The 12,651-nt window shown below is 35.3% G+C and overlaps 1 protein-coding gene across 1 annotated transcript; it reads right to left on the bottom strand.

Annotated features, from left to right (window-relative positions):
• Positions 1-1,114: 1,114 nt before the first annotated feature.
• Positions 1,115-1,594, bottom strand: LOC112017083 (uncharacterized). The gene has a single exon (XM_024049546.1). The coding sequence runs from the start codon at positions 1,592-1,594 to the stop codon at positions 1,115-1,117; it is 480 nt and encodes a 159-aa protein (XP_023905314.1).
• Positions 1,595-12,651: the final 11,057 nt, after the last annotated feature.

Genomic DNA, 12,651 nt, shown 5'->3' with positions numbered 1-12,651 from the left:
GGTTTCAAAATATAAAAAAACACCGAGGTCTATTGAGTAAACAAAACTAGGTATGAAAAATTAATTATAGTTTTTTTGCATTAGATTTTGCATGACAATTACAGTTGTTTGTAAATAAAATATCAATTAATATTATTTAGTTATATATATATATATATATATCGCAGATTATAGATGTACATTTTGCTTCCAATAATTGAGAATTTTCAAGAATATGCTAAAAACGTTAATACATTATTAACAACTTATAATCATTGACCAGACTGATACATTAATTAGATTAATCGATCAGTTGAGTTTTGGCCATAATAATAATGCAAACTGTCTATTGTAACAACTAAAAGATGTCTAAAATTCCAGTATGCATGTATGATGTAGAATTTGGTCAATTACTCCTTTATAATAACTAGGAAGTTGCTAGTGCGATGCATATATAATGTTGTAATATTTTATATAAAATGATTTTAGAGAATGTTATACATATATATTATAGCATAATTGTTATTTAATTTTGTTAGTTATGAGTTCATCATAAGAAGAAACAATTATAAATTTCTCACATATCTATTATAATTATTCAATTTAAGTAATAAGAATTGGAGGAACAAAAAAAAAATATACTCAAAAAAAAAAATTAAGTAATAAGAAATTAAAAAAAAAAAAAATTGGAGGAATATAGTAGAATAAAATTTGATAAAGAATTTGTCTTTCTCTTTCTCCTTAATTCTAAAACGAAATACATATCTCAAAAATTCGTAATCAATTACAGCTTTTACAAAACCCACAAGTTCACAACGTCCGACCTTAAACAAAATCATAATTGTCATTGTCACTCAATATAAAATACAATCCTCCTCCCTTGGTTGTAGCCAACTCATATGGGTTAAGATTAGATGGGATAACAATGTTGAAACTAATTAGGTGTCGTTGAAAAATTGAAGGAAAATGACATCGTTTTTTGTTTGTGTATATTTGACATGGAATGTAATGAATGTATAGGTAGGTATATACAAAGGAGTCTAAGTGCAAGAGGCGAAAATTGTGAATTGAAGTGTGAGGGAGGAAAAGTCATGGAATAATTTTTTTTTTTTTTTTTTTGAAAGCAAAACATAATTCATTCATCATTCAAAAAACTGGCATCCAAGTACAGTGCTTCAAGGGCTGGAGGGGGGGATTCCTTAAGCCATACAAGTTCATCAACTATATGATTAGCAAACCGTGCAAGGCTATGAGCCACAACATTGGCACTTCTCTTAACACATCCAAAATTACAGCTCCTAAACCCAGCAGCAAGTGTGCGAATATCGTCATATATGTGTCCTAGCCGTGATCCATCCAGCCTTGAAGAAGTAATAGCCTTCATCACCGCTGCATTATCCCCTTCAATCACCAGGTTTATGAATCCCGCATCCATGGCAAACTCAACCGCTTTCCGACACGCTAGGGCCTCTGCTTCTTCACTGTTTGCCACTGCTGGACCACGAGCTGACAGGCCAGCCATCACTTCTCCCAAGCCGTTCCTCACGATAACTCCCACTTCGGATGAATTTGTACCATCAAAGACCGCCGCATTGAAGTTTAGTTTGAACGCCATACTAATGGGAGGTCTCCAAACTTGCACCAATTCTGGATTTGTTGACACAACAAGATGAGCCTGCGACTCCTTAAATTCATTCACATACTCCCTTGCACGTTTGTTCAAAAGGGTTGGGTTCTGTACTTTACCTCCATGCAACACCGAATTGCGTTGATTCCAGATAACCCAACACTAAACCCAAAATAATTCTTGTTCTTCACGGGATAGGTTGATGATAACCTTAACCACTAGCTACAAAAAATCCGTTTTCCCGATTCTAGCTTTCTGCAGTCTCCTTAAACTTCCAGCCCATACATCTTGCACCACCCCACACTACCATGAAACATGAAGAACAGATTCTGGGCTCCCTTTACAACCCTCACAGCCATCATCCATTATTATTCTACGCCTAGTCAGGTTCTCCCTAGTAGGAAGTACATTTTGACAAGCCCTCCACCCAAAGACTTTTATTTTGTTTGGGATATGTAGCTTCCATAAGTGCCTCCAAACCAGACTACCATATACTTCCCTAGAGCACTCCTCCATTCTAGCCTCTTGTCTTGCTATTTCTCTAGCAATGTGATATCCCGATCTAACAGTATATTTGCCATCTTTTGAGTGCAACCACATATGCAGATCAGCTGCATTTCTACGGCTCAATGGCATGCTTAAAATTGCTCTAGCATCCTCCATAAGAAAATTCGCTTCAATAAATTCCCAATCCCATATCTTGCTTCTCCAGTCAATAAGATCAGCCACTCTCCATTCCCACTCCTCCTCCAAAGGTGGATAAAGGACCTTATTTGTTGGGTGATTCAGTATCCATCTATCCTTGGTGACCCGTATGGAAGTCCCATCTCTAACTCGCCAACAACACCCATGTTTTAGGATAGGTTGAGCAGCCATTAGACTCTTCCATACATAAGAGCTATTAGGCACATCTGAAGCTTCAAGGAAGCTACATCGTGGGAAATAACGTGCTTTAAAGCACTCATATAACAAAGAGCCTCGGTCTTGGAGCATTTTCCACCCCTGTTTTGCTAGCATTGCAAGGTTGAAATTTCTCAAATCTCTAAACCCCATCCCACCTTCCTTTTTAGGTTTAGATAATGCATTCCAACTTTTCCAATGAATTTTCTTCTCATCACCAACCTGGCCCCAACAAAACCTAGCACACATTGCATTAAGTTCATTGCACAGCTTGATCGGTAACAAGAATACTCCCATTGTATAAGTAGGAATTGATTGGGCCATTGCTTTAATCACACCTTCCTTACCAGCTCTAGAGAGTAATTTTCCTTTCCAACCTTGGATCTTCTTCCACACTCTATCCTTCAAGAATGAAAAGGTTTGATATTTTGCCCTTCCAACCAAAGTAGACAATCCCAAATAAGACTCAAACCGCTCAACCTCTCGAACCCTCAACTCCCTCTTTATTTGTTCTCTTACCTCCTCCTTCGTGTTGTTTCTAAAGTAAATTGAGGATTTCTCAAAATCAATACATTGCCCAGAAGCGGCTGCATATAACTGAAGAGTATCTGAAATACACCTCACATCTTCTTGGATGGCCTGACAAAATAGTAAGGAATCATCAGCAAATAAAAGGTGGGAGATGGTTGGAGCTCTCCGACAAATGGAAACCCCATGAAGTCGTCCCTCTTCTTCTGCTCTATCTAGTAGTGATGTAAATCCTTCAGCACATAAAAGGAACAAGTAGGGTGAGAGTGGATCTCCTTGCCGCAAGCCCCATGTTGGGATAATATGTCCATAAGCTTTGCCATTGATAAGAATTGAGAAGGATGAGGAAGACACACAACACATCACCCTGTCAACCCACACCTCTGGAAAGCCCAACTTGATTATAATGTTCCTGAGAAACTCCCACTCAATTCGGTCATAAGCTTTACTAATATCTAGCTTCAGTGCAAGGGATCCTTTCTTTCCTGATTTCCTGCAATGCATAGCATGGAGTGTCTCATATGCTACAAGCATATTATCAGTGATTAGGCGACCCGAGACAAAAGCACTCTGTAAAGGAGAAATTAACTGGGGAAATATCTATTTAAGCCTGTTAGCCATCACTTTGGATATTATCTTATAAATAACATTACAAAGGTTAATAGGTCTAAAATCCGACATTTTTTCAGGAGAATTAACTTCTGGAATGAGAACAATATGGGTATAATTTATATAAGGATTCATGTTACCAGAATTTAAAAAGTCTAACACAGCATCAATCACATCATCACCAACTACATGCCAAAATTTCTGATAAAAGAGAGCATTCATACCATCGGGTCCTGGTGCTTTGGTAGGCCCCATTTGGAACAAAGCCACTCTGACTTCTTCTGCACAATACGCCCTGGACAGTTCTTCCTGCATTTCTGAGGTCATTCTGTGTTGCACTGCATTGAGGCATTCTTCCATCCTGTCACATGAACCTGATTTAAAGATATTCTCAAAATATTCTGTCATCACTCCAGCAATGTCTTTAACTTCTTCCACCCAATTATTTTGATGATCTCTAACACCCTTTATCATATTCCTCCGCCGCCTTTGTGAGGCCTTGGAATGAAAAAATTTGGTGTTTTTATCACCATACTTCAACCATGAAATTCGAGATCGTTGGGCCTAATAAATTTCTTGTTTGAGAAGTAAGTCATCAAGTTTCTTACTTGCTTCCACCAAGGCTGACCCATTCTCCACCGTTGCCTCCCTCCTGCTGAGCTCCTCCATCTACTTTTGGAGTTTTTTTATTTCTTCAGTGGCTGGCTGTGTTTTAATTGCCCCCCAAGCTACCAATTCTATTCCACACTTTTTTATCTTCTCCTTTGTTCTACTAAGACCTGAGAGATCACTTCCAACAGTTTCCCACGCTTCTTGTACCGTTTTTTCACAATCCTCCCAAAGTAGCCACGCCTCTTCAAACCGAAAACCACGAGAGTTTCTATGTTGCTTCCTGGGGGGGGGGGGGTGTGATCATACATTGTTGTTGCCAGATACGTCAGAAGCATGAGAGAAGAGGTGAGTCACTGTGCTTGCATGGAATTTTTCTCTCCACCCCAAATTAGCTACAGCTCGGTCCAATCGCAACCTTGTATTCGCATCACCTGGACGTTTATTATTCCATGTAAAAGGGTATCCAATAAACCCCAAATCTACCAAGTTACACTCATCCAAGGCCGACCTAAACTCTTCCATTTGATTGAAGTGAGGTGGACACCTGCTCTGCTTTTCATTAGAATGAAGAATAGCATTAAAGTCACCGATACAACACCAAGGCCCACTGACAAAAGTTGAGAGATGGGATAATAATGCCCATGACTTCTTTTTCTGGCTTGCCTCTGGCCACCCATAGAAGCAGGTCAGCCACCATTCAAAACCATCATCTTCCACTACTTTCGCTAGTATGTGATGCTCCGTGTAATTCACTACATCCAACTGAACCTATGTCTTCCATAATAAAGCTAACCCACCACCACTGTTTGGTTTCTTCACAATAAACTTATTCTAAAACGGAATTTCACTACACTTTTCATTAAATTGATCCTTATCTAACCGTGTCTCCATTAAGAAGCACACAGTGGGAACTTGCTCCCTTACCAAATTGTGGAGGCTATGAACTGTCCAAGGGTTCCCAAGCCCTTGGCAGTTCTAAGCTAGTAACCTTATTGTGTTCGGCCGGGGTGTTCCAACACCCCTGCCGTTTCATTATTTTGAGCTTCATTCTGAGTCCTGCTTCTCTTCTTCTCCTTGTTTTCAATTTCCAGTACAGCCACTACTTCCTCGCATGGCGTTGTTCTTTTCCCCAACGTAAGTTTAGTGGCTACCCCAGTTGTGATCTTCGGCCCACAATCCATCCTTGCTACTCTTGTCCATGTGGGCCTTGTTTTAATTTCTATTGGCCCAATTCCTGCATGGAAGATTGAACCAAAAGGAAACTAAGAATATTTATTTTTTAATTAGAATAGTCTTGAAAAATTGAATCAAATGAAACAAAAAGTCAACATTTAATTTGTTCAATCTTATCTCTGATGTGTACTTGAGAATATTTCAATTCTCTTTATGAAGAATGCACCACTTGGCAAAACCTCATGCTTTTCGACATAACATGACATCTTTGCTTTTATATATAAACTAGCCATGATCCTGCATGATGCGTGAGTAATGCTTTAAGCTGTTATGTGAAAAACTTATATAGAATATCCAAAATATTTTGAAGTAATGTTGCAATAACATGAAGAGATTTTTGTTAAATTAATGATGTAATACAAAATTAAGGGGATGGAGAATTTAAACTATAGAGAAATAGGGATGACAATTTTTGCCTGACCCGCGGGTACCCAGCCTAGTCCGATCCTAATGGGTCGGGTTTTACCCAGTCCGATTAGGAATATGGTCGGGTATGGGTTAAAAAAAACCCGAAGCGGGTCCGGGTTAAAAAAAACCCGAAGTTATAAAAAAATCCGAAACCCAACCCGAATAAAACCCGATTTCCCTGAAATTACAAAAATACCCCCTACACACACACACACACACACACACACACGCACATATAGCTATAACCTAACCCTAAATCCCTCATTTCCCCTTAGCAGCAGCTCACGCCTCACTCAGTCCTCATTGCCTCACTTTCCTCTCCTCTGACCACCACAACCACAACCAAGCCTTACTCACTCTCCTCTCTTCTCACCACGACAGCCTCAACCAAGCCTATAAAACCCGTACACTAGCGATGCAGGTGCAGCATCATCCGATGGACATTTCGCACTCAACATTTCCTTCACCCTTTGATCGAAACCCCCACTGTTCCTCAGCGAATTTGAAGCCACCAAACCCCCAAACAATTTGTCGTTGAAGAACATCAGTCGAACCGCTGTATAGTCTCCGCAATTCGACCGAGAAAAAAACCTGAGAAAATGGGTTGGTTTGTTAGATCTTGGATCCGTTTGGATGGCAAGAAAATAGCCAAGAAAATGTTGTAATTATTTTTATTTAAATATGTATATTCAATGATTTCTGTGTTTGTGATTTTGGAATTTTTGTGTTTGTGATTTTGGGTTTGTTAATTATGTACTGTCTTTGCACTTTTAAGATCGACTTTCCTATTGTATGAAGCAGTCCAATCGTGAGTTTTGATATATTGGATTTTCAGGAGGAAAAAAGAGGAAAGTGTGATTAGATTTTCATTACTCTGTTTAGGCTTCGATTCTCTTCTTCTTCTTCCATTTTTTTTTTTTTTTTAGGTTGGGCCCAAATCTGGTTGGCCTAAACGGGGCCCGCAGGGCCCAGCGGGGAGGGTCCGGGCCCTAGGAAAAAAATCCGCTTAGTAAACGGACCGGGTCCAGGCCACGGGCTAAGACCCACGGGACGGGTCCAGGTATGGAAAAACCCAGCCCGAACCCGACCCGTTGCCATTCTAAGAGAAAAAGTTACATAAATTAGAAATTAGTTATTATGTGGTGTAATATCTTCTCAAAAAAAAAAAAAATGGTGTAATAGGTTGATTGTTTGTTTAATCATTTATTTTTTTGCTGAAATTTTTAATTATAATTTTTGTTTCTACATTGGCTTGGAGTTACCATAAAAAAAATTTGTAATTTCATGTAAATGTTTAGTTTTTTTTTTTTTGGGAGAAAAATGTAAATGTTTAGTTGGCTTATGGAAATATCATCTAAAATTTACGATGTCACATTTATGTTATTGAAGTATGATAGTGGTAAGTTAAACACTCATTGAAAATAATGATATCCTATTAATAGAATTTTATTACAAGCAATTACAAGTAAAGCCCTAGTTGATAAGCCATATCATATAAGGTTTGCTGGCCTGCTCGACTGAAATTGTGCTTAATTATCATCTCCTCCTCCCCTCCTCCTTTCATCTGCTTTATCTTACCCTGCCACTCATTCTCATCAACAACTTCCATCTGCACATAAATATCATTTTCAAACCACAAAAATGGAACAAATAATATATACATATATATATGGCTAAGTTTTGTTAATGAAATATTATGGTTAATAATATGAATTTAGACTTAACTGAGCCTTTTAAACATGAATAAACTCATGATTAATAATATATTCATTCTTGTGCGGTAGCACGTGTTACATACTAGTTAAGAGTAAGGTGGAAGTAAAGATCAATTCAATTAACCTTATATCCTCTCCTTTCAAACTCCCTCAATTTTAGAGAATTGAAAACAAGGCTTTGAAGGGGTACCAATATTCTAACTTTGACTCTTTAATTCTTTGACATAATACATCAGACTTATAATTACCAGACCTTGCACTGCCTTTCCAAAAGACTCATGGATTACCAATATCAGGCATCAACACTCTCATTTGAACACTACAAACCATTAGCTGTAGTTACTGCATCAAGAGACTAGGAAGGCAGAAACTAGACTATGAAATTCAAGTGGAAGCTATTGGAGGAAGACAACATATATCCAATGCTCAGCACATCAGCTATTAAAGATACTAGCAAGTTGCCTGTGCGATGCACGGATAATTTTGTAATATTTTATGTAAGATGGTTTTGGATAATATTGTGTATATATATTATAAAGAAAAAGGAAACTAAATTAGAGTAAAGAAACATATACATTTTAAGGTATTAAAAATTAGTTTAGTAGCTTCATTGCATATTTGTACCCTTCTTAAGTTATGATTTTTTTTACTTTTTTTTAAATCATGAAACCAAAAATAAATGCAAAAGAGTAACGGGACCATGAAAATTAACAAATTTGTGTCGTGTTCACATATTTCATACCATGAAATGAAAGTTTGTCCAACTCTTTGACCGTCTTCTACTTATCGATAGTGCGACATTATGACATGGTTTGGACAAATGTGTATGTATGTGTCTTATAGATGATTTAAAATTGAACCATGGTAGAATATGGTTTCACATTGTGCACTAAATATTCTCTCTACTTATATACCCAAAACAAAAACTATCCAACCAAATTACCCACCCCTAATTTTAAAAAGAAAAAGGAAAAAAAAAAAAAAAAACCCCCCGCAGGGGTTTTGGTGTCTTGATGGTAGTGGGTGGCCTGTATAACAAAGGCGGTGACCCCTTAGATTCCTCTTTCTCTCTCTTTCAAATGTTTTGTCAGTCTCAATTTTTTTTTTAATTTTTTTTTTTGGTAATATATAGTGAAACAGTGCGTTTTATACAAAAATCCACAACATTTTAGTGTCTCTCTATCTTTCTTCAGGGTCATATCTAGTTAGTTATTACTATTAGTCCTTAATTTTATTTTATTTTTGCTTTTTTTAAACTACTAAAATGGTGGGTGTGCTAAAAGACATGAAGAATAGAAAAATGTGTGGTGTAAGTTTAGTAAATTAATGAGACATTAATAAGCTAATAGTAAAATAAGTTAATATGAATTTTTTGGTTACAAATTAAAAAACCTAATGAAAGAGGTTAAAAAAAATGCAAAATACAAAATTAGAGCCTTACTTGGCAAGATCTCATGCACTCCCGCATGAGATTTCTGCTTTATATATATATATATATATATACTGATATTATTCATTTATAACTCCCAATCACTAATCAGCATGAGTCTAAAAAACTTTGTGATAGGACTTTATCATACGTACAAAATAAGTATAAATTTTTTTTTTTAAAAGGATATTGCCATTGCGTTCACCATTATAAGAATTTAAGCATAGATTTTTTTTTTATCTTTATTTAAATAAATAAAAAAAAGGATATTGTTATTGTGTTCATCCATATAAGAATTTAAGCACATATTAAATTTTCATTATTTTTGACAATTTTTCTTTGATTCCTTTATAATTTATATATTGTGTTGGTTTAAATGAATTTGTTCTCAAGCTTTCAAATGATGAACTTTAGATAAGATGTTCAAGTTTTATACGCCAAGCATTGACTGTAAATCTTGTACATGGAACAAATCAAGATAAGAAATTAAGAATATGGTCCATTTTGTTTGGCTTGATTTGTCTAGACATCAATTTTCTCTCTTGCCAAAAGTCCAACTTTTTGGCACCTGGGTCGCGCGCGGCGCTACGCCCAGGCAGCGCGCCGCCCAGACCGCGCGCTAGCCGCGGCCGCGCCTGGCTGGTGAGGTGAGCTCCTTCTCTCCCTCTGAGCTCTTTCCCTCCCTCTGATCTGAGTTTGGATTGAGATGCATGGATTTGAAATTTTTGAAATTTGTTTTTGGTATTTTCGCTGGTTATAGACTTAGAATTTATAAATTTTTTTTTTTATTGGACCTCGAGTGTTAGAAACTCGATTTTTATGTGCCAACATCGAGCCTCTAAGACTCGAGGTGCTACTAAATAATATAGTTTCAAAACTGAAACTACTAACTAGATACTTTGAGAAAAAAAAATAGTTAGCTATTTTGGCCGTTCTTTAGGTTTGATACATGTTTGAGATTGAGTTATAATTGTGTGTGTTGGAGTGTATTGGGTTTTCGATAGAAATATGATGTGGCGTTTATTCATTGGTGGAGTAAAGAAGGCTCTTTATACTAGCTCTCCTGATAGAAGGTTCTCTCTTTTAAAACTTAAGAGTTCTCTTTATATTTCCTTGGATAAATTGCAAATTACACTTCTAAAATTTGAGAGAATTTCGATTTTACATTCGAAAGTTTCAAAATTTGGATTTTATCCCCTAAAGTTTGGGGATGTTATGATTTTTTATTTTGATGTTTTAGAATTTAGATTTTATTCCTTCAAATTTAGGGTCATTTGGATTTTACACTTTAGAGTTTCAGAATTTCAAGATGTAAAATCTAAATACCCCAAACTTTAAGGGATAAAATCCCAAATTTTGAAATATTAGGGATTAAAATCCAAACACCCCCCAAACTTCAGAAGTAAAATTCAAACTTTAAAACTTCTAGGTGTAAAATCTAAAAATCCTAAACTTTAGGGATATAATTGATAATTTACCCTATTTTCTTTTTCTTTTTTTTTTCCTTGGCTTGCGAGAAAACCTCATCACATCAATTGATGCGAAGGGATTACCAACTTTGCGACTATGGCCCATAAGCTTTACTATTCAATACTTTGCGAGAAAAATTAAATACTCATTTGATGTAATAGGAGACTATGGAATTTGACACTGTATACACTGGGGTTTGTTCTTGATGTTGTGAAATTGCTGTAGGTACTAAAAACTATAGGTTGATTTGTTGGCAAGTCATGTTTTTTAAGCGTGAAAAATCTATGATAGAAAACTTTTATGTTCCTACAATAAATGTTTTGGAGAGAAAATTGTTAGCCTCTTCATCCCATTGGGACCCCCCTATTTATACAAATGAAAAAGGGTCCAATATTCCTAAGTGTGACTTAGTTAAATGGAATTTTTGTGCAATTGTGCCTACATTTCTTTTAAAAATTTAATTATAATTTTAAACTCTAATTTGGTAATTTTTATATGATTTTTGTGGTTTGATTTTTATTTAGTAAAGACATATTAGCCAAAAGAAACGAAGGTAGAGCTATTAATGAAATCTATACTTTCAGATTAGCAATTACCGATGGCCAACGCTGCATTGTCATTTGTGGTTATGGAATGAATAAGCGGTATGTTGTTTGGGCAACTAATTGAGGCAAAGCAATTAACCATATTAAAAGGGATTACCAACTTTTTCTTTCTCCTTTGCCATTTGTGGTATGTATATGCCTCTTTCACATATGCTCAAGTGAAGTACCCATTAGGATTTCCCTTAATTATGATAAACATTTTTTTTTAATGGAAGTTCTATATTTATTGAATGAGATATATATATATATATATGTTGAGGGCCATGTAACTGAATTGGGACCTCCCCATACACAAAATGTCTAGGGTTTAAGGGAGAAAATGTTCAAATTGTGGGAGTCAAGAAGAAAATGTTCAAGTTGCGGGGTTAGTATAGATACTGTAATTATTTCTAAATTAAAAAAAAAAAAGATATATATATATATATATGTATGTATATATGTATATATTGTTTTCTTAGTTATTACTATTAGTCCTTAATTTTATTTTATTTTTGCTTTTTTTAAACTACTAAAATGGTGGGTGTGCTAAAAGACATGAAGAATAGAAAAATGTGTGGTGTAAGTTTAGTAAATTAATGAGACATTAATAAGCTAATAGTAAAATAAGTTAATATGAATTTTTGGTACACAATAAAAAAACTTAAGAAAGAGGTTAAAAAAAATGCAAAATACAAAATTAGAGCTTACTTGGCAAGATCTCATGCACTCCCGCATGAGATTTTTGCTTTATATATATATATATATATACTGATATTATTCTTTATAACTCCCAATCACTAATCGCACATGAGTCTAAAAAACTTTGTGATAGGACTTTATCATACGTAAAAATAAGTATAATTTTTTTTTTTAAAAGGATATTGCCATTGCGTTCACCTTTATAAGAATTTAAGCATAGATTTTTTTTTTTATCTTTATTTAAATAAATAAAAAAAAGGATATTGTTATTGTGTTCATCCATATAAGAATTTAAGCACAATTAAATTTTCATTATTTTTGACAATTTTTCTTTGATTCCTTTATAATTTATATATTGTGTTGGTTTAATGAATTTTTTCTCAAGCTTTCAAAGGATGAACTTTAGATAAGATGTTCAAGTTTTATACGCCAAGCATTAACTGTAAATCTTGTACATGGAACAAATCAAGATAAGAAATTAAGAATATGGTCCATTTTGTTTGGCTTGATTTGTCTAGACATCAATTTTCTCTCTTGCCAAAAGTCCAACTTTTTGGCGGAAGTTTTCTTGATTATTACTTGTATACAAAATTCCAAGATCATTAAATTGGAATAGATCCTTATTGACCTAACCAATTGGAATAGGATGAAATTTCTTCCCATCCACACCAAACTTTGTGTACACTCCAAATTTTTTCAACATCTCATAATGATACGTTGTGGAAAGGTGTCATCCAAGTCCAACATGATTGAGAGTTGTAGTTGCGACTATGGCCCAGAAGCTTTACTATTCAATACTTTGCGAGAAAAATTAAATACTCATTTGATGTAAAAGGAGACTATGGAATTTGACACTGT

The sequence above is a fragment of the Quercus suber genome, unplaced genomic scaffold (assembly GCF_002906115.3).
Source record: "Quercus suber isolate HL8 unplaced genomic scaffold, Cork oak 2.0 scaffold_3A:, whole genome shotgun sequence".
NCBI lineage: Eukaryota > Viridiplantae > Streptophyta > Magnoliopsida > Fagales > Fagaceae > Quercus > Quercus suber.
Note: the sequence above shows the minus strand (reverse complement) of the source record. Positions and strands in the feature narration are given on the sequence as shown.

Excerpts from the sequence above, each read along its gene's own strand:
- LOC112017083 (XM_024049546.1), bottom strand. The coding sequence starts at position 1,594 with ATGGCGTTCAAACTAAACTTCAATGCGGCGGTCTTTGATGGTACAAAT.